Here is a 27,580-nt window from a genome sequence, read left to right as displayed (position 1 = left end):
TTTTTTTTTAAAAAAGACTACAATAAACATTTATTAAAACTGTTTTTTTTTATCATTGGCAATGCTTATCGAAAAGATTTTTACACAACTTAAAAGGGGAATTCTGGAATGAAGATATTACAGTATACTGCCCCAGGACATTTTCCATTGCTGCAGTGTGTTTGCTTTCTGCCTGAGCAGATTGCATTGTGTTGTTATTGCAGCTTAGGGGTCATAAGGACATCCAGGTAATGGCTCTGTCACTCGTTCATGCTGGTGGAACACACCCGACTTCAACGTACACAGTTTAATGATTCAACACAAGTTCTATTTTTAAGTCTGCATCTAATAAAACTGAATTTTCCTCTGTTTAAAAATCTCTGCGGGGTATAATGTTATTTTTTAGGATTTGCTGGGAGCACCTGTCACCTCTGACCCCCAGGCAATGCACACTTCATGTATAATTTATTCACACTACCTACATTATGTGAGATTAACATTTTGAAGATGTGATTATGAATCGGGTTAATCGGAATCACATGGTTTCTGAAGTGTGGATAAAGGATTAGAGGTACTTCACACTCAAATCTGGTGCCCCCATGCTAATATTATATAATTATGTGTGCTGAGAGCATCCATTGTCACATGCTGTAGCCTAACTATTTAAATTGACAATTGATCATTTCTTGACACTCAGATTGCTCTCACCTGCACTGCCTTTCCTTGATTTAGACGATGTGACAGTGCAGAGCTATTTAATTGCTAGTCCTATTAAGCACCTGTTAGGCAAGTAATTCAAATATGTGTTTGTTGCAATTCAAGGTATTTCCCCTCCTTGAAAACAGATTTGTTTTGATGTTTTCAGAGAGAAGTTTCAGCAGCATGTTTGGATCTACAGAAACCACACTGCGTAACTAAAGTTAGGGTAGAGCTACCACCAGTGTCTTTTGAAGACCTGCCTGTTGTATCAAATAGATATGGATTGTAAATAACTTTTCTGAAGACTGCCAGTAAATGCACTGTTGGAATGAATTAGCAGTTTTCTTGGTTGCTGTGAAGAATCCATTTGGATATGCATTTGCAAAATGAGGACTACCGTGTAACTTAGCATTCAGGTAAGTGCTAGTTTATGCTCCTCTTATCATGTCTGGATATTGTACAAACCACATTAGCCAGAACTCGCCCAAAAATACAGTCGTATGTCATTATGATGAGATTAAGTTACATCAGAATTGCAGGTGTGATTTTCAAGATGCATCAGGTAATTGTAATAATTAGAAATGTTTCTTTAGGTTTGGTGAATTGTTTCAGGTACATTGTTGTGGAAGAACTTTGCAAAGCCTGTAGTTATAACAAACATACCAATACTGAATATGGAGTTTGATAACTGGTTCTACTGATGACATTTGTTAGTAAAATTATCCGGTTTGTGAAGGTGATAAGGTAGAGCGCTCTTCAATGACTGATGATAAAACCATTACTTACAATGGGGAGCTGGGACTCGGATTGACTGCTTGGAAAGGTCACTGTTGTTGCAAAATAAGTCGGTGAAAGCTTATCACTATTATACAAACTGGCCTGTCGAGTGCCACTGTTTTTTAGAATGGGATTGCTCATTTAAATGGGAATGAGTTATTCTGCTTTTCAGTTACATGCTATGTGTTTAGAGCTGCCTTTAATGCAACAATGTAAATAAGACTCCCATTGCATGGCACCTTTTTTTTTTTTATCCATTCCTGGTTTTACAATGACTTTAAGACACACCTGAACTTGTTACCTAAACACAGTAGCTAATCAGGCTCATAGTAAAACCTGGGATGGGTGCAACAGGAGTCTTATTTGCATCTCTAATGGATATCAAAAAGTTATGTTTTAAGTATATTAATGCAATACAAATTCCAGTATACTTGAGGCGCAGTACAACATAGGGTAGGTGATCTTTATTGCTATCGACATTCCAGTAATAAGAACGTAGAAACCAGTCCTTAGGCATATGGTGAGATGAAGTTCAAGAGTGGCTTCTGCAGGATAACAGCCTCAGGCAAGGTTCAGTACTGAAATATAAACGTTTATGCCCTTATGAAAAGCAAACTTTTTCCACTCTGACTAAGAATAACCGTTAAAGTTTAGTATTAACTGGAAAAGGGACCAAACCACGAACCAGTTTCCACCCACTGACTTTCTCCACCTAAAACCTTTATCCCAGATCATCGGGCTGTCACGTAGTAAACGTACTGTAGTGGCATAACGTGGACTTGAGCGATTTTGAAGGAACATGATCCAGCATTAGTATGAACGATACCTAAATACCTACAGATGTTTGTTTATAGTGCTTTCATAAAAACTGCTTTCGGAATAGTAAATGATTACGTAGTTAGTACAGAGGGGAGACCCACAAGCTTGTAGGTTAAAGGCATGCCATGCAGGCAGACTGATTGTAAGCTCAGCTGAAGGAGCCTGACAACAATGTGATGGAACATTAGAATTTTTATTTTTATTGGCTGCAATCTGACCTACAGTGTTGTGTTGAATAAATGTCCATATTCTGAAATAAATAGGCAAAGAATCAAAATGCAATCATTAAACGCACCAATAAGGGGACCAGTAATAATCTTGCTAGGGCCACTATCCTTGATGATCACTTCTTTAACTGTTTGCCCAATGTATCCAATGTTGTTCTTATCATTTTATTATTATTTATTTGGCAGACACCTTTATCCAAGCAGCTGGCTATAGGTTGTGTGTTGTTCTAGGTACAGGTCTGCAGTGTAAAATCTTCTTTGTTTGTAATGGAATGTTTTTGGGTGTGGTGGGGAGGATTCAACTTTAAAAAAAAAAAAACTAAAAAAAAACAAACAAAAAAAACCCCCAAGAAATAAGGAAGTAGAGTAAACAAACCTTTCACCTAATACCAGCCGGCATCGGGGAGGGTTTATTTTATATATATATATATTTTCCGCTATCTCTCATAAAAGTGCATACGGTGTGTCTGACTGCTCTTTGTTTCCTGATTTAAGTGACTGATGTGGCATCAGGAACGAACCGGTCACAAAAAGCAGCTTTGTTTATCATACAGCCAACTGGAGCATGCCAGTCAGAGGGCTGCATTGCACAGGTTTATTACAGCGCCAAGCACACAATCCCAGGATAACCACAATATAGGTTAATGATGCAATCCAGGGCCGTGTTCAATTTCAGGTTCAATTACGCTGCAGTAATTACAACTGTAATTACAATTACACTAAAGAGTAACGTGAACCACCCACATTAATATATCTACTCTATTCATTCTAAATAACCAAGCAGTAATCACAGCTACAAATGCAGTTGAGAACAGTGATTGAATTGCAAGGACAGTAATGTTGATCTTTAGTTTAAAAACAACATTGCTTTGTAAATGTGTACAGTTAAAGGCTGGGTGGATTTCAAACTGCACTGGCTTCTCAGAGATTCTTCTTCTCTGATAGGTTTCCCCCCAGGGTCAAGGTGTGTTGAGTCCCTGTAGCAATGCTGCATTTCTTTTTGTTTTTGATGTTATCTTGACGATGGAATCCTTCTTTGAGACAAATGGTGCCAATGCTGGAGAGTAGGTAAGATTCCTATTACATTTTTTTTTTTAACTGTCCCCTTACATTATAATGTTTGATTTATTTTTTTTCTGCCTTCTGATATTACTATTAAGGTGTTTAATTGCAATGACCATGTAGTTGTGAATCCTCGAACCCTGACCCTCATTTAGTGCCTTACTATTACCTATTGAACAAGATAGTCGAGTTTTTCACCTTCGTTTGCTTTCAGGAAATTGTGTTTCTTAATTTATGATTCTATGTAACCAGTAAGCGTTTTCTGACATAAACCTTTAGATTTGAAGGGTTCCGGTGAAGCTTGTGACTGTCTGGTTCATTGAAAGCCTACAGATCACTTGGCTATCCTGGGAAATCAAAGTGCTTCTGCACACATGTAGCTGTGCTGTATAACCACTAGGCTGGCTGGAAAAACCTGAAGCCTTCAGCAAACTGACGTTTCCAAATAAATCTTTCAAACAGGCGTTCACGAAGTTGGCACCCTGACAAACTGCTATTCTGAGCTTCTGACCGGTCTATCTAATTGAACACTGGAGGTGAATGCCACAGCTTTCAAGTACGTTACTGTGTTTGTCGGTGTAATCTCGGATGTGCAATGCATTTGAAGGGTTACTTGTTGATAAAAGGGGTTGGCGTTGTAGACGTTTCCTGTCCTGTAATGACTCAATAGCAACAATAGAACAGAAGAGTTTAAAATACAACACTGGATATATAATGCTATTTCATAAAGAAAACCCCTTTGAAGCACTACCAGAGCCCAACATTGCCATGGCAACAGGTTTCTTAAAGACGTCGTGGCAGGCTGATGGCACTTGTTTCTCGGAGCACGGTTATGCGTTTCATTAGAAAGATGATAGATGAGTGATTTGATGCTTATTTAGCTGTGCGACTTGTTCTCTCAGTTGCTCGGGTGTAGACCCAGTTTAACAATGGGACTTTGCGGATTGACTCGGCAGCATTTAGGTTGTTGAGAGGCAAGAGGCGCTCGTCATGTCGTATTTTTTATTTATTTATTTATTGCTAGCCGATTCACTCGTGACTCTGTCACTCTTATCTTGCTGCTGGATAGGAAAGTTAAATAGGGGAAGGGTGGTTAATAATAATTCTTGCCTTGGTGGTTCAATTTCATTTGTTTCTGGAAACTGTATACTGTAAACGCTATCTGTTCCTGGAGTGACGGTACAATGACTTTGCGTTGTATTTTACATTACAACCGTTAGTACATTTCCATATGGCCTTGTAGTTAATTATCTGAGTTATATTTTTGTCACACAAGCCGAATTAGTCAGACTTCCATCTCTATCTATCTATCAAGGATTCCTTGCTTACTCACAGTGAGCTAGCGACTATGAACAAGGAAGTCGGGTTATTTAAACAATGAGCTTTCTCCAAGTTCCCGGTTTGAATTCCTTTGGGGAGGATGGCTCGCACTAATGCTATTTACACACTGACATGTACACACATTGCATGCATAGCTGTTTACTTTAAGCCAGTAAGGGCTAGTTTTTTGTTGAATCATCTTTAGACTCAAGGCTAACGCTTTGCAATATAGGGCACTTCATGAATCATGTGGTTGCTGCTGTGTAAGGTTGTTCTTATGAATAAGGAAATTGGTAGGGGTCAGTATTTAATGATAATTCCATACATCATACCTCCTGTGTGCGTTCATTTATTACACACTGTGGATTTTAGATGGGCAGTTTTGAAAGACACACATGCTATAGTGACACATGTATTTTTACATGTTACACAGCTCTTTTGCATGCATTGGTTAAAGTGAGCGGGGGCCCAGCCCAGCCCACTATCTAAAAAATTGCTAAGGAGAGGCAGCCCCACCCCGGCTATATGGAACTAGAGGCCAAGGGTAGGTGAACCAATATTATAGGATCATTGAAATTGTGGTGGAACTACAACGAGGAGCGTACGATTATTCATGTAAACAGTCCAGTTTCAGAAAGACTTTCTTCTTTGATGTGCTTCATAAAATGTCGAACTGGGTAGTTTTCTAATCTCTTCCTGGGATAGTCAGTAAGGGAAGCTGTTTTTGTCATACTCATTAAAATTGTTAATAATCATCAAAACCACATGTGTAGCTACTGTGAGTTTTATAAATGGTTCCTTAATGTACTCAATCAATATTGGGGTGTAAGGGACGGTTCATATTTATACATTGTGAACTGTAGAAGGGGGTGTTTTTATTTAGTTTATTTTGTACCACTAAAAATGTTTTAATCGGTCCCTCCTTGACGTTTTAGATATTGTTACATACAGATATGCGTGGCTAGATGTTTTATTTTGTTTTCATAACCCTGGTACACAAAGAGCCCTATGTTTCTGTTGTAAATGGTGGATCAATTCAGATTTTAGATAGACCCCCAGGCTGCGCTCGATCTAGTTAAAAACACTGTTCATTAAGATAGCAAGTTCAGTTTAAGGTTAACTTGTAGATGGATCATTCGACTGAGGCTGCTCTGCCAATGCTATTAAACAGTTACTGGACTCGAGATTAATGTGTGTATGATCCCCTGCCTCAGCATAGTGGAACACAGCTGCCTGCTCTAGAAGTTTCTGAAAAAGTCGGCCGCACAGCCTGGATCGCTTTCCAAGTTCCAGCTCCGCATCTGAACACAAGAAGGAGACTGTAGTGGAGCCGGCACCTGATAATTCACTTGCATTTCCACAGTGACAGTGCTGACCTTTGAGCAGACACAGAAGTGAATGGAAAATCCCAGCATACACAGATGTGTGACCATTTTATAAGGAACAGGAAATAAAGCAGTTGCAAGCTGAACCATGTGGGATTCATATGATGAGCGGTGCAGTATATAATGCCATGGGTAGTTAGCTGTTAGGCGGTGGTACAGTGCAATGGTGTTGCAGCAAAGGCTTATGAGAAGGTGTATGATAGTTGGATTAGGAATAACGGGGATAATCTATTTTGCACTAATCTAAAATGCACTTTAACTGCTTGATATACACTGAACAAAAATGTAAACGCAACATGTAAAGTCTGAAAATAAGATTCTAGAAATTCTCCATACACACAAAAAGCTTATTTATCTCAAATTTTGTGCACAAATTTGTTTACATCCCTGTTAGTGAGCATTTCTCCTTTGCCAAGATAATCCATCCACCTGACAGGTGTGGCATATCAAGAAGCTGATTAAACAGCATGGTCATTACACAGGTGCACCTTGTGCTGGGGACAATAAAAGGCGACTCTAAAATGTGAGGTTTTGTCACACAACACAATGCTACAGATGTCTCAAGTTTTGAGGGAGCGTGCAATTGGCATGCTGACTGCAGGAATGTCCACCAGAGCTGTTGTCAGAGTATTGAATGTTTATTTCTCTACCATAAACCACCTCCACCGTTGTTTTAGAGATTTTAGCAGTACGTCCAATCGGCCTCACAACCGCAGACCACGTGTAACCACGCCAGCCCAGGACCTCCACATCCAGCTTCTTCACCTGCGGGATCATCTGAGACCAGCCACTCGGACAGCTGATGAAACTGTGGGTTTGCACAACCGAAGAATTTCTGCACAAACTGTCAGTAACCATTTCGGGGAAGCTCATCTGCATGCTTGTCGTCCTCGCCAGATGCATATCTGTATTCCCAGTCATGTGAAATCCATAGATTATTGCCTAATGAATTCATTTCAATTGACTGATTTCCTTATATGAACTGTAACTCAGTAAAATCTTTGAAATTGTTGCATGTTGCTTTTATTTGTTAGTGTAGTTTTGAAGTTCTTTTTCTGTTCTCGCTGAAATATGTAAACAATGCTCAGTCATACTAAAAAAACAAATATAATTGTTATAAAGCGTTTTGAGAAGCGACACTGACAAAACTTAAGCGCAGGAGATCTGATGAAAACCTTAAGCAATTCAGATTCAAAGCACACGGTCAACTGAAATTTGGAACTTGCAATTGGGAATGGAGGTAATAATCTAACAGACTGTCTTGTTTTCAAAGGAGCAGCTGACATTCAGCCTCGCACCCAGGAACATTGGACATTGTGTTCATCCCACAAGACTGCTGCACAGAACAGACAGAAGAGTTTAGCATCACAATGAGAGACTTTATTTTCTGTTTAAGTGAATTCCGCTACAAAAAACAGCTTGACCAAAAAAAAAAAAAAAAAAAAAAAAAAAAAAAAAAACCTAATCAGTTTTTAGGATGCCACCATATGTGATGCAGCAGTAATCTGAATTCAGACTCTGTATGGCGTGCAGTGGTGTTGGGTTCAGATGTAAGGTTAACACTTGATTCTCTGTTTGACCTTGTAATTATTTCTTTGGAGCTTAAGCAAGAACCAGCTGCTTGACTTGTATCTTTTTAAAAGAAATTTAGGGAAATACTTTACATGCCAAGACAGTTTGTAATTCTTTTTTATTCAAATGTTCTAGTACAACATGCCAGCTAATGGACATACAGCACTGTAACAGGCTCTGCTTAATTACAGCACAATTCATAATTATTAGTTGTGTACATATACTGTAAATACATTAATTTTAATATGCATACATATATTTCAGTCTATAGTTACGTAATATACATCAGGGCACATTAGTTCATATCTGTCTGTATCTTTCATTTAATTATAAAGTCATCTATTTACTGTAAACAATTGATTAATGGTTTCTTCATTTTTACAAAGGAAGTTAGCTTCCCCCTGTCCTGTTACGGAAATTTCCAGGATTTAATAGCATTTTTCCAGTTTGACTGCACCCCCATCCAATCCCTGGCCTCTCTCAAGCTGAGGCTGTCAGTTATACTGATTTTAGTTTTAAGGTTTTAGTTTTTTTTTTTTTTTAAACTGTCGAATGATTGGCATGGAAGTTCTCATTGTGTCTGCAGTATTACAGTACTTGCTTGCGCTGTCTCTTGTTGTATATTAATAATGTATTGCCTGCATTGCCAACTAATTAGGTCTGGTGGAATACAATGGCTCCCCCTTCTGGTTACATGCAATACATTATTCTTCCTACTGACTACCTATTCATTATCACCAGCTGTCTTCAAACACTTTCTAGGTGTCTAAGTATACTGTTAAATAAAACGTCTACAATACATTTTAAGCCCTCTTATGTAAAATAAATATACAGTACTGACACAAATGATGGATATAGCAAAAAAGTTTAGGGGTGGGGATTGTATTGTCCAAATATCTTGGTATCCCCGAATCGATAATTTTCTTCTCTTCAAAAATACGCTAAGGGTTTTAATTACCAATTCGTGGCACTCTAAAAATGATTAATTTACTAGCAATACTGTATGACTGGGTGAAGAATTTGTTTTTTATTTTACCACCAAAAAAAATATTTTCCTGAGTGGTGACTGCCAGACTGTTTTACAATATTCAATGTAGAGTTGTCCTTGGACGTCCTTAGCCAGAAAAGTAGTAAGTGGATCATTAAAATAAAAATAAAATATTTAGCATATTCTGTTTTAAAGAGGAGACGATTTCAGAGATACCAGGTTGTTTAGTAAGTAAGGGGTCTGACTGAGGGTAACAAAGGACAATGTGACACTAACTCTGTGCTGTAAATCATTTGCTGTTTCCATACTTTGTGCCAGACAGTACTGTATCTCAAAATTATTTCAAGATATCTTAATGACAGTTTGTCTGGTCTGGTTAGCACAAAGTTGTTTCAAGATAACTGTAAATTTAGATGTCTGTAAATAATGTCAAGATATCTGCAATCCATTTAAAGATAAATGTAATGTAATTTGAAATCGCTCTAAATGATTAATTTGTTTGCCGAAGGATCAGGCCATAAACTACTTCTCTGGCCTTGGCCTACAAAACCACTAAGCAGTTCTGTTTTTATGAGAGAAAAAAACAGGAGTGAGATTGATAGATTTGTTGTACAATACAAGGTCACATTATTTAAAATGAATTGAACAGATGTAACAACCCCATTTATTGCAATGCTTTTTCATATTATAGAGAACAAATATACTTGCCTTTTTTATACTATAACTCTCAAGTGGATTGCATTATAAGCACGGTATATGTAGCAAAGACACTTTCAATTTAGTGATTGAAAATGCAAGATGCCCTTTTTGCATTGGTGGTGGTAGTTTAAATTGAGAGAACTCATTTGTGAGCGGGTTTGTATTTGAGTAGCTTCCATACTCTGAGTGACTGTAGCATATCCATTACGTCAGTGTATATGCTTTTATCATATCACACGTTTGATATTAAACCAATGCTCGCTGACCTTGCACTGTGTGAGAGTACTGACTGGATCTGCAGCACAGTGACATTGACAGCGCTTGGAGACTACCGCTAACAAAACTTTATTTCCTTCATAAGGTTTGCATGCAAGGGGGATAAAAAGCCAGTCGCATTTTAAAAATCCCTGGTGTTAAATCTATGTTTTTCGTTTTAGAAGTTAAAGCATTCGTGTCACAAAAGACATTCAGCACTGCAGGCAATCCAGAATGCGCTTGTCAGTTGTTTAATGGAAAGTCAAAGCATCACTCTGAGAGCAGAATATCAGGGGAGAATGCTCTGCTCATTATATGAGAACTTTTAACATCCACATTAAGCAGGAAAATTAGACGTTTTTCTTCAGCACCTTTTACCCGGCTTGCTTTTTAATAGCACTCCCCCCCCCCCCCCCCCCCCGATAAAGCAAGTTTGAACACTGACCGCTAAGGGTGTCCAGATATAGCTTCTGTTCCCTCTTGAATTGTTTCTGTAATTTGGTTCTGAGATGTCTTGTTTCCTTTTCCAGTACAATAGGATGGTTCAAACAGATATGGATGATGTCAGAGGTGTGCAACCTGCTGAATGCAGTATGATCCCTTTGCTGCTTTAAAGAAACCCTGACTCGTTCAATTAAGAGGAGCCACTATTGTAAAATCCCATGTAGAGCGGATCCTGTCTGGATCCAATTTGGTTTTCCACTGGGACGGGGGGGGTGGGATTGTTTGTTATGAAAATCAGTACCCTGTTGCATTATGAGAGGCGACAGTGAATAGTGTTTAATGTTATCAGTGTACAATGTTCTTTTCATAACTGTGGCTTCTGTTCACACTACATTTTGATTGTCCTGAGTTTACCTCGCCTTTAACAGTAGGGACACACACTTTATTCCCCTTGACACTCCCTTTTCAGTTGCTGGGCGTGACTGTGCATTGCAAGTACTTACGGTTTTGTTTGCCTGAAGTAAAAACCAACCACAACAGTTTTTTTTTTTTTTTTTTTTTTTTTCCTATCCATAGGTTTCACACATTTTCAACACTCCGAAATGCTGTCAGTACCTCACTTCAGCAGGTAGTTACAAAGTGTGTTCAGATGTAACTGTATTCAGTAATCAGACTTGCATTCTTAATCATTTAACTTAACAGTATCAAGAAGCATGAATTCAATTTGCCTTTAATACCAAAGTACAATACCCCAAAGCAACCTAGGGCTTCAATTGGTACAACCATTCAAAATCTGGCTATGACCATCATAACTGTGTTTGATCATAACTTTGCAACCGTAAACATTTCTGAGCACGTCACATGTTTCTATAAATGGAAACAGCTGGTGGCTCATAATGGAGACAGGTATTAGACAGGAGTGTGCAATCAACCATTACCAACTAAACATGTTCCTACATCATACAGGCCTTATGTTCTGGTGCAATTAATCAAATAATTTTACGGCGAAACAAAATGCGCAATAGGCAGGGATGCCTTTAGGAATGGACCGTTTCATTGACGTGAGCTGCAGCAGCGGACATTCAGCGTTCAAGTGACGTGTTGCGTTATTTTCTCAGAAAGGTTCCTAAGTGCAGTGAATAATTTACATAACAAAAGAGACGCCTCGCGTTGAAAGTTTTGGTAACCACACTGTCATGTTGGGATTTATTTTTAAACCTATATTTGGGAATACTAAGACCATGACAGACTACAGCTGAAATTAGAGGCTTGGCTGTTTTTGTAGATTTAATGGATTGTCCATGCCAATGTTAATACTATGTACTGATGTAACTTCAAACAAACACTCACACTTTTGTTTAAAAAAACAAACAAAAAAAAACGAAACCAATGTATATAGCAACAATAGTTTTAAAGACAGGAATCCTAAGAATATAGAGCTGGCTTGGTTCATTTAATAAGGTAGCCGGTTCACATTGTTTGCAATCTGGTTCTTGTATCACATTCCGATAGAAACATTTTCCCAATATAATAAACATATCTGGCTGCTTTTTTTTCTTCAGTAAGACGCGCAGTCCAGAGTTAATACAACGTTACATGTGCTTCAAGTGTCTTCAGTTATAATTCAGTGATTGGAAAAGGTTTTGCTTGCATCTTGCACATTTTTTTGCAGGGGGATAATAGCTTAAGCCTGCAATCAGATATTATACAATGGAGTAGCATTTGCACCAGGTTTTGTAAAAGAGAAAAAAAGGATAAGATAATTAACTCAATATATTCATTTAAGAGGTCCTTCAAAATACCTATGGTTTTGGTATTAGGCCCGTGACGTTGCCGGTTTTATTTCTCTTTCATAAGTATTGTGTAAATTATACAGTGAAAAGTTATTGGGTGATTTCATAAACACACTGTTGGACACAGAACCTGGTTAGACACCATCACCTCAGACCATTGTAAAAGTCAGAGGCTCTGTGGTTCACCAGACTTGTCACCCTTGGACTTTAGTGCTGGTGTTGAGCCATCACACCTTCTCTGTGCGACTAAGTCTCCAGATGACTTGTGGAGCCACCTGAAAATCATAGCAACCACCAAACCACAGGACGAAATGAGGTCACAATGTGCCGACTGAAATCAAAGAATTACTATGTGCTAATGGTGGAGCACAATTCAAACGTAACACGAATGTGTTTTACAGAGTCGTTTATGACTCTCCCTGTATATGAGGGTCTGTGGGTGCATTGTATCCATCTAAACAGTAATGGATCTAAATCGCCACCATTTAAATATTGTAATATTACCAATCCTGACATTTTTTCTTTTAAAAGACAATAATACACTCTCGCACAAACACTGAGAGATGGATTTCTCTGTCCCCTTCTTATATTGATTTAAAAACTGGCTGTATTTTGATCCTCTAACTAGATTAATTTTATAAAAGGTAAAGAGAAGCTTAAGCAAACCTCTCTGCATTAGTTAATAGGTACTGCCACTGGATGTTAATTTTTTTTTTTTTTTTTTACCACTAACCATATATTTGTGGTTAGTTCCAGAGCTTCAGGTAATTATTTAAAATGAGATACACACCAGTAATAATAATAATACAAGACAATACCTACAAAGACATCAGTGCTGGCAGCAACAACCAACTCATAGACTTCATTGGTGCCCACATCATGGGGTAAAATAATAAAACTTTTTTTCTTTTAAAGAGTGCAATTTCTGCATCTGTCAATGCTCAGTTTTTTTGAGCTTTTATCAAGATCGCAGGTCTTTGGTTACAGTAGATGTATGCAGAAAAATCCAAGGAAGTGCAGCTGCTACATCTTAAACATACACATTATAAAAAAAATAAAACGTGGAGCTTCATAGACTTCTGGGTGACGAAACGAATGTGCTTCTTTGTCTTCAAGCTTCTGCCATGTCTATCTCTTCTGCTCGCCGGGACACAGTGCCTTGGGGTTGCGCTTTTAGAAAAGGCACTGGCTGCAGAACACAAGCTGAAGGGAGAGAGGTATCGTGTCGATCGCTGAGATTCATTGCTGTCCCATCTTAAGAGTCAGTTCCTGCAAGGCTTGGGGTGGGGGGGGGGCGGGATGCCCCCCTTTAGGCATCCCGTTTCGCAGTGCTTATGACACAGGGATCTGCCAGTACAGCTGAGACAAAAATGGCATTGCTAGCGCTTTAGAAACTTCCAAATGCCTAGAAAAAAAAGAATACATATGTAAAGAAATAGCTGGAAAGATTTTCCTTCAAGAAGCAAGTGTGCAGGATCAACATAGCACATTTTGAAGCGATAATGCTGAAACCATTTCTTACCCACCCCCCTAAAAATATTTTCTAAATGAGTGCAAGTTGTCTTGATGAGGTCAGAATTATCGAGCTGCAGTACTCACAGAGATTCCCATCTCCAAGCCCTTATCTTCTTGTATTGCTGATCCCTGGACATTTTGGATTTTTAATATTTAAATTCTCGTACACTCCCGCTGTATCCTCGTTAACCCTAAAAAACAAGAGGCAAGAAAGGGGTGAGCGCCCACAGTGTAAATCTGGACTTCCAGTCGAGAGACTATGAATTTAATAAGTATTACATCATGCGTATGTTTTCCTTCCACTAGGTGGCAGCATTGCCTTTGACAATGGGCTGCCATTGGAAAAACTAAAAGAAAAAGGCTTTTAAAAGCATTAAGGAGTGTTTTTCAAAGCGTGCTCCTGGGTCGCAACATGAGGACCCACATGTCTAGCCAGCAGGACTTACATGGAAGAAGTTCTAGAAGTGGGAGTGTGGGGCCAAAGCTTTGTGTTATCTGTAGGTGGATACCTGATGTTAGAATACTCCCTCTCTTTAGTTTTATTTCTCTGTAAAAGTCAGGAAAGACAGGATTAAGAGGACGGGCTCCAGTAGAGATACAAACGCTAAAGACATTGATAACATTGAGTGTAACAACCTTATGCATATTCTAATCCATTGAACTGGAACAAGCAAATTAACATTCGAATAGCAGTGTATTTTAGCTTATGTAACTATAAAGCAATTTCCCATTTATTTATTTTATATTATATATAATATATATATTAGTAGCAGCTCTAATGCACATGGATGTAACACTATGGGCTGGCTTCACACACACGGTCTCAAATTAAATTCTCGTGTGTGTCATGAGGAGGCACTCACCTGCTCTTCCTCTAGTCTTTTCTGGACAGTGTCTATATACTGCTGCACTGCCATGTATATAAATTTATACTGCGCCTCTGTCTGCACCATCCCGGAGCGCTGCCTTCGCACCATCTGGATCGTCTTCGGGACGTCTATATCGCAGTCTAGCCCTGGAAGAAAAACGAGCGTCGCCCTGGAGTTAATTACAGATAAGAACGGCCCACAGTCGACACGCAAAGCCTTAGCCTTGTTAGAAATGCAAATCTGCATTCATTATCCAAACAGTACGCTTAGTTACAGCTGTCATGTCAACACACGCATCAGAAATATTGTATATTATACATTAATGGGCTTGATATTTTAAGGCAGTTTGTAAAAAAAAAAAAGGGTCATGTGAAATAAATGAAGCTTATTACTTGTAAAATATTTAAATCAATAAATCCCATTGCAGGAATGAATACGGAAACACAAGGCTAAAAGCTTAAGGGAACATTATGTACAATTACAAATTTGACAGGGTGCTACTGCATTTGAGAAACCCTATTCCTAACAGAAATACAGTAAAGACTGTATCCAAATAAGAACCTGCACCTGATCAAATGAGAAATACAAACATGGTCAATCTAAAGACCTAACAACTACAATTAAAACAGCCTTCAAATTAGAAGATAGTGGAACTCCTTTACCTAACTACCTATCACTTGTTTTACTGTGTATCAACATCCTCTGTTACAAAGGAGCATGGGACGAATACAGGTAATTAAGTCCACATGAATGTACAGGGCTGAATTCAAAATGAATGGTATCAGAACTCCGAAGTGCATTAGATATTGCTGTGATATTCAGCTGGAATCCATTATGAACGTGCAGGATTATTTTAAAGTGGTATCATTATTATTGATAATCGCATGAATCATGTGTCTTACCTTGTCTGCTAATAATGTCTATAAGAATGTCTATTACAATTATGGTTCCTGTCCTTCCTATTCCAGCACTGGAAAAAAGAAAGGGGGAGAAAAGAAAGATGACGTGCAGTGCTCTAGCCTCAATGGCAAAATATGATCAATCGCTTGCAGCATCAGCTTAACTGACTCGGGACCATTTAAATTTTCACAAAGGAAATTCTACAGCACTGTCTCATTCACATCCTGAAGTGCTTTCTCTTATAGTGAGTGGGTGGTGGAAACCTTGAGTAGGCACTGCAGTCCAGACAGGTTTGATTTGTTCTAACTTTATTATTGATATGGTGGGATGCCACTGGGCTGATGCCCCTTATTTTATACAGGCGTCCCATGTCGCAATCTAAGTCAAAGTTAGACCTTTAGCCCATCTGCTGTTTTAAAAGGAAGGGCAATTGGATGTGACATCCTGCAGCTAGCAGCATGGTTTTCTGGGGAAGACAAGAGCAAGGCTCCCAGGCAACCACAGAATACAGAACCCACCTCTCAATGACAGTGGCAAAGGAAATGCATTTCACATGCAGTTCATCCTGCTAGGGGTCCCTTGAGTCTAGCATCCTAGAGAAACACAATTTGTTGCGCTTCTTCTGAAGGCAGATTTAGAAGTGGGTGGAAAAAATATTCTCTTTTGAAAACAAACAATAGTTCAAATACAATACAGACCAAAAATCATTTTAGAAACAAAAGGAGCGACTCCAGAAGAAACTAAAAGGGGTGGATTTGATCAATCTACTCCACTCTGGTATAAGCCACAGCCGTATGTGTTCGATGGCTGCCTCTTACCAAGTTGAGAGTGAATTTCCTGTGCTTTGTCATACAAAGAACACTTTCAACTCGACATTGAAACTGAGTGTGAGATCTACACTAGGCAAAAAAAGTGCAGTTGCTACCAATAGGCTCCAATGGGGATGTGACTTCTAATATGTGTTTACTGGAGCATTTTACTGCAGAGGATACCACCCTGGATTGCATTAACCAATTAATCACCTATCCTTGCTCATCCTGGAATTACTCTTAGAAACAGGTGAGCACAGTAATCTAGGGGGATTTCCTAATGCTGTAAAATGTCCCTTAAACATCCAGCTGTCGCTTATCCCAGGGCTAATACCGTCTTCAACACGGAGTTTAAGATTGTGGAACAATATATACAAATGATACATTTTAAGGGTAATCAATAAATAAAATGATTGCTGTTTTCTCTGTAAAGGATGAAAGCAGGAATTGAAATAAGACTCCACTGATCCATAATAAGACAGACCTCAGCTGGTTACCTATAAACTGTGGAGTTTGCATTGAAACCTGAGACAGGTGGCTCTGCTATGCAATAGGCATCTCATTTCGGCGACAGCCTGCAAACACTCTGTATAATATTGTTTCCCTGCTATTAAAGGCTTCAGTAGAGGCGCTCCTTGCTTCTTACCTGCAGTGCACTACAATAGGCCCAGTGTCTGGAATGCTTTGCTGTGCTTGGTTCACCTGGTCCAGGAAACTGAGAACTCCTCCAGGCTCGTTTGGGACACCGTGGTCCGGCCAGCTCAGGTACTGGTAGTGCCAAATATACCGGGGAGGTTCTTCCTGCAAACCAGATTCACAGGGCTAAGTATATAGCGGAGATATTCGGAGAAACCTCTCTGGGACAAAGACAATCAATCCAGCCGGCAGCAAATGCATATTTACACTGAACTGATTCAACACTACAAGGCTTTGTTCAAACTGGGCTTGCCCTTGTTGTACCAGATGCTGATTTCTATAAGATTGTGAGTAATAGAAAAAAACGAAAAGAGCAGTGATTTGGGATGAGACACATTTGGTCTGCAGCCTGTATTTTAAACAGATTTAGGTGAACTTTAAATGTTTTATTTGTTTCCGTCTATTTTGATGTCTATGTTTCTCCGTATTTGAGATTAATAATCTCTCTCTAACTGTCTTTCTGCTAAATACACAGAGCGATCTGAAAAGCTAACTGCGTGCTCGTGTCTGATTTCCTCATTCCAGATGCACAGTTGTGAGCATCAGCTCCAGACAATACTTGGAAAAAGGTTGGAGATCTTGGGAGACAAATAAGAGCTAGGAGGTAAAAACACCCTAATTAGAAATCGTATGATCCGTACTGAATTCAGCTGAGTTTGCATAACCCTGCGTCTTTGAACTTTAATAGCAAAATATCTGCAAACTCCCTGTAAAAGACTAATCTGATGTACAGAATACATTACGCTGGTGGAAAGTTTAACCTGTTTTTTTTTTTTTTCTGCAAGGAGAAAGACAATAGGGGCAATTTTCAAAACAATTACAATTTTTTTAAAAATAAAAAAAAAAAAAAACGCACCAAGCTACAACATCACAATAAAAAAATACGACAAAGGAATTTAAATTAAGGCTTTGAAGGACAGTATCAAGTACAGCCAAAGCTATAGTCACATTTTTCTGAAATCCCGTTTTTTTGTTTTTTTTCCCCTGAGTATTTATTCTGGCAATTCAGTTTACACTTTGAGAGGGAAAAGTGTATAACAATGCCTTTTAAAGTTATAAAGCTAGCGAAGCAACTGAATGCTAATAATTGTACTGCAGTTTTTTGTTTTTGTGGTAATTTTGGTGTATAACAAAAATGGAGTGAACACAATGAAAAGCAGGCCTGTGGTCCGCCTTTCCAGAGCTCACCCTGTCTAGCCGTGTAATCTCCAGCTCTCGCAGCACATAATCCTGGGCAGGCCTCTCCTCCATGTTACTCACACAGAGGAGGCCATATTCCTTCCGGGAGTCCACATCGGGCCAGTACCGCACACATTTATTCTGAGCAAAGAGAGTCAAAGAACAGGTGCACGAGTCAAAAAAACAAAAAGAGCAACGTACCGTTTTATATTTGTTTTTTTACAAAACAAAAATGTTTGTAGCTTGGGTAACTCCCAATAACAGAGTTGCTACAACACCTGACGCTATTTTAAATTACAGAGATATTGTACATCGTTTATTTTTTTTAGTATTCTCGTTTTTATCTTTTTCAAAAGGTATAAAAAGCACAAGATGTGGTTTTGATTTTTTTTTTAAATGTATTGCCATAAACTCAATACAATTACCAACTCTGACAATAAGCGTCTGAACAGATGGATCTCCTAGCCACCACAGCAACAAGCCTATCATATTTACAAACTCAAATAAGAACATCCAAGTATATTGCTCTAGGGACCTAAAGACGACAAGAAACCCTTTCTTTTAATCTAAGCAGCCTATAAAAGGATCTGGTCTATTTTTAAGCAGCTAGCGCTTCAAGCTGCAGGTTTGAAATCACTAGAAGTGGAGAGAAGAACCAGGAGTGGTTCAGGAGTCACTGCTGTTTTAATGCGCGACTGCATACACAATGCTAGCTTACCCTTCCTCTTTCCACTTCCTTGGTTGTCATGACGATAACATGGGTGTTCTCTTGGTAGACCATGTTCCAGAAGTCATTAACCGTGTTCTGAAGGCACCCTTGCGTGGCAATGTAGACTTTACATTCGTCTGGCAGTCTCCCGTCTTCGTGGACACTCTAAAGATTAAAGCAGGGTTACTTCATGTTGCAGGCACCTTTCTATGAAGGTCAGGGAGGGTATCAACCAGAATTAGTAAATCAGCAGAGCAGCCAACCTCCTTCACTGCACTGCAACCATTTTATTTCTGCTGAGCTTTATCTTAATTCAATGAGAACCTGTTTAGCATCATTACAATAAATTCTTCTGAATGCTTGCAAATGTCATTGAGAATCTAAACAGATCATTGCCAAAATGTTGCCGACTTCTATTTTCAGCTGGATTCAATTTTGCAGTTTAGGCAGGTACTGAAATATTATTTTGAAACCAGCATGCATTGCTTTCCAATGCACATAACAAAACGGACAACCTAGGAGGCTATTCTGCATGGTATCATATTGCAGAAGTAGAACGGGTTTAATTACAAGTAGATTGAAAAAAAAACTTCTTGGGGAAGCACAAACCAAAGCAAGTCAAACGCAACAGCATTCTAGCAAACCAGTTCCAGGTGATATATTTTGCTAATGGGCTTAAGAAGCAAGAGAAGTTTGCTGTTGAACAAATCATAGCCAAGGGGGGTTAAATGATGTGCGTTTAAGTGTTTATATTGTATACAGTCAGTTCTCGTTAATACGAATTTCAAGGGTCCAGCAAAATAAATTGTCATCAACAATTCTTATCGGGAGTCTAAAGCCTTCCGATTTCAATAACTGAACAATGAAAAATATTACACACTTAAGTACTGCGCACTTTATTAAATACATCTTTTAAGTGAACTTTTAAAAAGTACACATTGCAAATGAACTGCACTGCAGGGACAGTGCACGTCTTTGCGTGAGCATTATGTCAACTCTAAATGCATCATAGGATCTGTAGGCCCCAAATGGCACTAAAATACAGTACAGCGGTGCTAATATGAATACAAGTTAATATATTTCCAAGGCCATAGCCAGCTATGAGGCACTACCCTTGGTTAAAATCATGCTGCTAATGACTTCTTCACACTCTTATACGTTGCTAGTCACAGTGCACAGGCAAGTGCCTCTTTGATTTTTCATGGCTGGCTATTGCCTTGCTTTCCCAGTATCCTTTGTGCTCGTTTTAATTTTATTCACGTTTCTCTTCCCTGGGAGGGCTCCAAAATAATTCGTACCAACAGGAAATTGGTCTACTCCGAGTTCGTTAACAAGAATTGACTGTATAAAAGTGAGGGTGCTTCATGCAGCTCCAGACCCTCTCAATTCAATCGTTTTTTTCTCCAGCCAGTCTGCATACTCACTCGAATGTAGTTGGCGTTGATGTATTCTGCGCCTGGGATATCTGCGTCGGCATCTCTCAGTTCAACTCGAGTGGTATCAACTAGAACATTGAAAAAAAAAAAAAAAGCTTATTCCTGACACTGACCATTTAGCTTCTCTCTACCCATTTATCTACAGCAAATTGTTCTCCTTTTTGAAAGCTGAGTGAGTGGGCAGGTAGGGAATCAAATCACACACAGTACAGTCTTACAAAAAGAAATACTTTATAACGAAAGGCAAACTTTTTTTTTTGTAAAGAATATTGCACAGACAAAAACATTTTATTTGGAGGTAGTTTTGTTTGCATGTATCTAAAATCTACTGATTTCATGCTTTAGGCTCAACGTTCCTTCAAATGCTACAGAAAACGACTGGTTCAGAGGGATCAAAGAGATCTCTTTTGAGGCTTAAGAGAACTGCAGAAATAAACAGCAGAATATGAACAGGTGCTATACGTCACTTCAGAGCTTGCTATGTGACATTCAGTCTTGCCTCAAAAGTGTATCATCGAATGAAAAACCACACCTTCATATCGAAATAGAAAATATAACCTGTGAAGTGATCTTCGTAGTTTGTAGGTGCTGCACGGGGAACTATCATGGTTACAGTTATTGGTATGAGAACTACAAAAGGGTGTCATTTACACAGGTTGTGTTTTGCATTTCGTAGGTCTTAAAATAAACACACAGACTTGTGACTAAACACGCATGCAGTACTATTTTAGGTGAACTAGTGAGCAAAAACCGCAAACTTTTGAACATTTAAGTTTGCAAATTTCACTTTCAATTTTGTAATTTCTCCCATCCCTAGTTACAACTCGATAGCTGAACTACCCAGTTCTTTAGGCATGCACCTCTATGACACGCAGCCATTCACTTACATGGTAGAATATTTTTGTATCGGTTCTTGCTCTTGTTTTCTGGTTTCTGCCCTTCTTTCCGGGGGTACAGCAGTTTGCATTCCTGCTGCTGCAGCATCTGAGGAAAGTAGACGGCAAACTCTGAACAGGCAGATTGGGCCGCTTCCAAAAAACCTCCTTTTACGATGCAAGTCAAACGCAATGCTTGTTGTTTCTGACCGCATGCAAATTATTACAAAAGGATCGACACGATTTAACTGTAAAACACTAATCTGAAAACTGAAAGTACATCTGCATTTAGTAGTGTTCCCGTTTTAGTTGATACATAAGAACTTCGCAGGAACTTTAGCAGATGCTGGTTTCTTTTTTTTTTTTTTTTTAGATATTTTATTTTACTGAGACTAGATCTGTTGGTAGCTGGAGCTCCATATGCTTTTAATAGGATGTATTCTACGTTTTTGGCTCAGGGGTGGCGCATTGGTAAATTGCAGTATCTTTTTAAATGCTTGTATCCCATATTTTCTTAATGAGCCAACTACTGCTCACTGGGCAGACTTCCTTGCTGCAAATTCCCTGGTGTGGTGCACTCTCAAGATGAATGAATCATGACTGCTGTGGCTAGGTGGAACTGTACTGCAAACTGGACCCCTATCTCTGTAAACTCAACCTTGCTTCCCGGAGGGATTTTCCTGTATAAATCTCACTCGTAAATAAAACTGCTATGGTTGACATACAGTCCATACAACTTAGTTTTCATCTCTCTGCTGCAGAGTGCTAGTGCACTGGGGGTTGCGCTTAGATGTCAGGTGGAGAACCAGCCTATATTGAGATGTTTCAGTGTTCTGAAATACAGAAGGCTATCCTGAAGGACATTTCACCTCACAAGAGGAAAGGATAAATAGGAGACAAAAGGATTACCTCAAACTCCTCCCAGAAGCCCTGCTTGGGTTTCTCGGTGTGATCGGCCACTTTGTTCAGCTCCCTCACTCTGTTTTCAATGTTTGCTGCATTTATCCTAGTGGCATTAAATGGCTGAGGGATGAAAAAAAAACAAGGCTGTAAAATATTTTGCAGAGGAGAGCTTTATGGTTGTAAAAACAAATCCAGTTATGAAAAACTTTTTTTTTTCTTTCTTCAAAACTGCATGTTTTCAGACCTTGTGCATGACTGGTAAGATTTTATATCATTATTTTGTTAGCTACAACCTCCTTAAATGCACTTGCCGTGCACTCAACATTTTGATTTACTGGTTCAACTTCCAGTGATAATTCTCCTGCAGCCACCACTAACTTAGAAACCTGCTTTGAGCCCAAAAGGCACCTGGCCAGTAGGCGCCGCTGTAGAGTCCTGATGATTTTGCCTCCCAAACCCAGGGGGGTGCAAGATCCAAGCAAGCCCTGTGGAATCCCCAGACATGACTGGAGACTTTGCACAGCCAGGAGATGAACCTGCACTCCCCTGACTGACCACACGGTCTTGCCTTTACAGGTGAAACACCAGACGAGACGCAGTCTGGTCAGACGGTGGTTGGTACCAGGTGCACTGTGATATTTATCATTATTATTTTATCAACAGGAGGAGTGCACAAACTGCAACAGCTTAAGGACGTGCCGACAAGATACCTGTTTGAGATGAACCACAATGCCACTCTTTTCCACCATGGGGTTTTTCTTATAATGTTCCACCAGGTCGGTTAGGGTGTCAAATCTCTCCCCTCCTCCGACATCGTACTTCCCATCCTGCTTTTGAAAAAAGGAAATTAAAGGAATGACGCAGCTTTTCTTGTCTTCAGAACTCCCTTCTTGGATCAGAGTTAACTGCAGGGTAGGTCATTGAGGCTTATCTAGTCGGGTCTTTTCACTACTAAAATAAGTAACGCCAAAGTTTGAATTAAAGCTGATGTCTGCCAATATCTTATTCCCAAGTGCAATTCCATCCGGTGTAGACTTGTATTCTATTTTATAAGTGTATTTATGTGGGAGAGCTGTTAAATGTATTGAAACTCATCTAAACAATTAGCAACACTTCTTTGATTTGAGTAGCAAGATTTCCTTACAGACTCCTACATGCTCTAGAAGCTTCAAAAATGTTATGAACCTCGCAAATCGATTGAGCAGAGCCTACTAAAACAGTTTAAAATCTCAACTCACTTAAAACAGCAACATACATTTCAAGCAGCCCATGCAATCCAGACCAAAATGCAAGCTAAACATACATTTAAAAAAATGCCTTCATACACAAAAAGCAATTGCTCGCCACTAACATCCTGTTCTGCAGTCATTACCTGTATATAATTGAGCAGCTCTTTCATCAAGCGGTCTTAAACTGTTTCGGGGCATCTATCATATGTATCAGATGCGAGTTGCCGCCTCATACGTGCTTAAACCCAATGCCTACCTGATAGCGGATCATGACGTGCGTCACTTTGGTTTTGCGGTCTACGTTCTCGTGCTTCTCCTCATTCGTCAACACGGACAGGACAAAGTCTCCCGGCTTGCTCTGGCTCTCCCGGACCAGGAAGCTCCCGGGCTTCCCTTTCTCTGTCAGCAGCTTCTCTGCATCTTTCCCTGAGAGGTGACCATGGTACCACCTGAGGAGGAGAAGAACCCCATCAATGCATCGAGGCTGCTGTTATCTGTCCCGGGGACGCGGTGGAGGCATCACAAATAGGTAGAGGAGTTAACGGATTTAAAAAGCAGGGAACGTGTGGATATGATTGTGATTGTTATGGCTTTCAGAGTGGTTCTAATTGTGCTTTTGATTTGTTTTTTTTAACTTGTGCTATTTTTATATACTGTACATATGTTTTTTTTTTCTTTATCATTTGTTGTACACATATCCTATAGTTTACAGTGTAATACAGTGAAGGACTCCACAGAAACATTTAAGCACTGTTAAAGTTCCAGCTGTAATCTGACATGCTACCTCTGGGCGGTGCTGCAGATTTAAAATGTTTGTCTTGTATCGATTCAGTGCGCTTCGTTTTCAATATAGTAACATTTGCTTTAGGATAAATCGAAAATGCACTGCAGGTTTGCATTCATATTCAAAATAAATCAACTTGTACATGTTTGGGAAATTAAAGGTACAAAGTAATGCACACAGAAACAACAGTGCTTCTACATCCCAGGATCAATAGGGCAAATCACTTGATACATGTGGTATCCCAACGGCATTAAATATAGATATACAATAGAGAAATAACTAAGCACTCACAGTTTGTGAGAACGATGTTAAAGGGCAGTTTCAGTATTAATAACTTGGCTACACATACGCAAGTTTTGCAATGCAGTACTGCCGCAGTACCTTGCTGTATTATAAATAACAGGAGGCAGTATAACTGCAGTGTGTCCAGTACAAGCAGTGCAATGGCCTGAAACTTGGAATGCAGGAGTCATGGTTAATACAATGCCTCCACACACACTGCGATGCTCCCGTCTTAGTGAGGGTCAATGACACTCGATGTGAAACACATGTTGCACATGATTTGGTTTATTTTAGGTGAAAGTTCCACTGCTGAAGCATGGCTTCTCTCAGCGAGGGAGAGACATCAACAAAGATAACCTTTCTTCTAGTTATCAACCTCTATCTTTGTGGTCACATGTTTTGCTGGTTGATTGCATAGCCCTTAACATTTAATTGTATTCATGTCCTCTCTCAACCTTCTTGCTGATTTACAGTACTAATCTATAGTTCAGTCCATAACCAACTGCCTTCGCTAACATACTGTAAACCAAGCATTTTATAAATCTCTTTTGCTGTAGCTTTTTAAAAGCTGAAGGCATTTGCTTACTTGACATCAGAACCTAAACTGTTCCAGAAAAGACTGCCAACAGGGTCACATGTCTCCCAGCAATTTCAAGGACAAGGGTCTACAATGCGGGAATTTTAACCCTTTTAATGCATGAAATATTGAAAATGGCTGGAAAAAAGTTGTTCTGGACACAATATGTGATAATGGTCGAGTTAATTTCTGCAAATATTGAATAAATACTGAAAATTTCAATATTATAGACCTCTGTAATGTTGAATCCTGACTGGCCACGATAACATAATGCACAGTGTTTGGTAGGTATTTGTGTGTGCATACAGTCAAAACCTGTAAAACATAGTTAATGCATATTAATCTCTGACTGAAACCTGAAATATTCAATGCACAAGGACATCCATAAATGTGCTGTCTAAATACATTGTAATCTTATTAAAATTCTCTTGACGTAACTCTCTCTCTTAACAACTCTTCCGCGGCTCCCAGCTATATTAAGCATGGTTATAATTACCATCACTACAACATACAGGACGGCTCTCCCAAGGACATTTTTAATTGGGTTGGCAAAATTTTAAAATAGAATTTCACCAGTCACGGAGCTTCTCGTCTTGCAAGGTTTTGTACCTAGAGGTTTATCGATTTGTGGTTGCTTTGTTAAATTGATGTAGTGTTCTCTTCTGTCTGGAAATGCATTTTGATTTCATGACAATGATAACAGAGTGCTGACGAATGGGTTAGCCACTGTCAGCACAGGATGGAGCTGAACAGCAGGTGAATCCAGTGAAGGAAGATTTACTTATTGCTCATTCAGCTTCAGTACAATCACTTCAAATCTTGCATTGGTTATTTTGCATTTCTCGCTGTTTAACTCAAATGCTAATTTGCTGTGGGACTAAAGGGAGTGCAGATACTATATGTTTGCTTTTTAAAAATCCCATTAAAAAATGGCATATGGAGATGTTTACATATAATAGTAACTGAAAAACCAAACTAATAAGAAAACAAGGTGGGCAATCTTGATACAGTTTACTGGTTTGCATTTTGTTAATTATCAACAAACGATGTGTTAGAAAATTACTTTCTAGGCAGTCTCTTGGGGTCCTGGAATAAAGGAAAGTAACTTAATATCGTTACAAAAGCCCCATGTGATCTGAACTCATCTGCAAGCCAGACTCTGGCAAAACATTTGCATGGGTTCAAGGTCTCTAATCTATATCTGAACCTCCACTTTCTAAGATTAGCAACATCACATTTTTTTCCAGTCTGCCTTGGTCTGACTACTTCCTTTCCAGGTGCAAGGCGAGGGTTTCAGACTTCTCATTTTTGTTTCCGTCACTTCAAAAATAAGCACTTAACTTAAACAGGGGTGTCCAAAGTGGTCTCTTCCACTCCTGGTCTTTGTTCCAATCCTGTTCTAAATTGTTTAATGGAACCAGTTAATTATATCATGTTACCTGTTGCACATGGAGTGGAATGGCCCTCCAGGACTGTGATTGGACTAAATCTCTAATGCCTGCTATGTGAAGCAGTATTTCTTTAAAAATGTGTACTCCCTTTTAACTTCACATTTAAAAACAGAGATACATATTTAAACAGTAGCAGATCTTAATACCAAAACAATCCACCTCTGTATCAATCCAAAGGTAATAACAACATTGCATAGAATGCAAACACAGTAAAATGCAACAGTGTTAAGATCGGACACTGTTTAGGTCAATGTATTTACAGAAATGTTTTACGCTAAAATGTTCTGTTCAATGTGAGGTCAATGATTCCCATAGACCCAAATCATTACGAAAGATTGCCATTTGTAAAAATGTAATTAGAAAATTCAGGCCAACCCTATAGCACATTTCTTATTTTCCCACAGATGTGTAGAGCAGAGACGTTCTCTCCTGTTATATTAAGCAGTGATTAGGGTTTTGAGAGGCAGAGTGGGCCTGTTTATCAGTATGCGTGTGTGGGAGAACTCTAAATGAAAAACCACACACACAGCATAATCAAAGTAACTGGCCATGGCAAATATTTATTCTGCTTCAAAACAGCATCTCCTAACCCAGTGCAAAACAGTCAACATGCAGACTAAACCTTTGAACTCGGAACAACAACACACTTATAGTAAAAACATCATTAAGAGTGTTTAACATTTTCGTTTTTGGTGGGGTTTAGTTTCATAGGAAACTATCAGGGCTTTTATGTTGTATGCCTTTCAAAAAGGCAATTAACCAGTTCTTTCTGGTTTGGGCCAAAAGCCCGGTTCTGTGTTTTTCTGTGGGAAATCCTGAGAAGTGCTTAGTGTAAGCAACACAAATGGGATTCACAGTGCGTGATGCGACCTCTGCTGCCACAAAACAGATTAAACTGAACCTGTGGGAAGTGAATTCTAAATAAATCCTTTTTTGTTTTGGCTGCATTTTATCAGTGTTTACTGGATAAAACTTAAAATCTGAAACCCTAAGCGTATCTAATATGACTTGATTAGGCACAACACAATTAGCATTTTGAATTATTGAGTAGCTCCTGCATATCCCTTAAAGTAGTTTCAAACAAAACTTGTACCGCTGTAAACATGTGACAAACTCACAAACAGGATACAAGAAACACTCTTACCACAATAAGTGGTCCGACCTCCCTTATAAAAATATTGTAAGTCACGACTAAAGGAAACGGCATCTGAAAACTTCATGAAGATTAAAAATATATATATATTTTTTTTTTACTAGAATTTTAAGCACACTCACCCATTTGAAGGAAAGAAAGTATGCAAATTGTTCCATGTATGAATATGCATGGCCAGTGGGAAGAGGTGCTCC

At 39.0% G+C, this 27,580-nt stretch overlaps 1 protein-coding gene and 1 long non-coding RNA gene across 4 annotated transcripts in view; one reads left to right on the top strand and one right to left on the bottom strand.

Annotated features, from left to right (window-relative positions):
- The first annotated feature begins 3,398 nt into the window (after positions 1 to 3,398).
- On the top strand, positions 3,399 to 7,042 carry LOC121329283. Its single transcript, XR_005951754.1, has 3 exons — positions 3,399 to 3,569; positions 4,026 to 4,119; positions 6,946 to 7,042. It is a non-coding gene; the product is annotated as an uncharacterized LOC121329283 (long non-coding RNA).
- A 4,552-nt stretch (positions 7,043 to 11,594) lies between these two features.
- LOC121328588 (tyrosine-protein phosphatase non-receptor type 11-like) overlaps positions 11,595 to 27,580 on the bottom strand; it is a 52,731-nt gene continuing 36,745 nt past the window's right edge. For 2 of the 3 annotated variants that reach the window (XM_041273375.1, XM_041273377.1), the window contains exons 4-16: positions 23,396 to 23,588; positions 22,621 to 22,740; positions 21,917 to 22,030; positions 21,020 to 21,116; positions 20,121 to 20,200; positions 18,706 to 18,861; positions 17,997 to 18,128; positions 16,759 to 16,913; positions 15,306 to 15,373; positions 14,398 to 14,549; positions 13,981 to 14,081; positions 13,619 to 13,725; positions 11,595 to 13,424 (exon numbers count right to left, since the gene is read on the bottom strand). In XM_041273375.1, coding sequence (XP_041129309.1) covers positions 13,641 to 13,725; positions 13,981 to 14,081; positions 14,398 to 14,549; positions 15,306 to 15,373; positions 16,759 to 16,913; positions 17,997 to 18,128; positions 18,706 to 18,861; positions 20,121 to 20,200; positions 21,020 to 21,116; positions 21,917 to 22,030; positions 22,621 to 22,740; positions 23,396 to 23,588 — 1,453 coding nt within the window. In that variant the 3' untranslated portion in view covers positions 11,595 to 13,424; positions 13,619 to 13,640. The remainder of the gene's footprint in view (positions 13,425 to 13,618; positions 13,726 to 13,980; positions 14,082 to 14,397; positions 14,550 to 15,305; positions 15,374 to 16,758; positions 16,914 to 17,996; positions 18,129 to 18,705; positions 18,862 to 20,120; positions 20,201 to 21,019; positions 21,117 to 21,916; positions 22,031 to 22,620; positions 22,741 to 23,395; positions 23,589 to 27,580) is intronic. The other variant, XM_041273376.1, reaches the window with a different exon arrangement.

Source organism: Polyodon spathula, chromosome 16 (assembly GCF_017654505.1).
Source record: "Polyodon spathula isolate WHYD16114869_AA chromosome 16, ASM1765450v1, whole genome shotgun sequence".
NCBI lineage: Eukaryota > Metazoa > Chordata > Actinopteri > Acipenseriformes > Polyodontidae > Polyodon > Polyodon spathula.
Note: the sequence above shows the minus strand (reverse complement) of the source record. Positions and strands in the feature narration are given on the sequence as shown.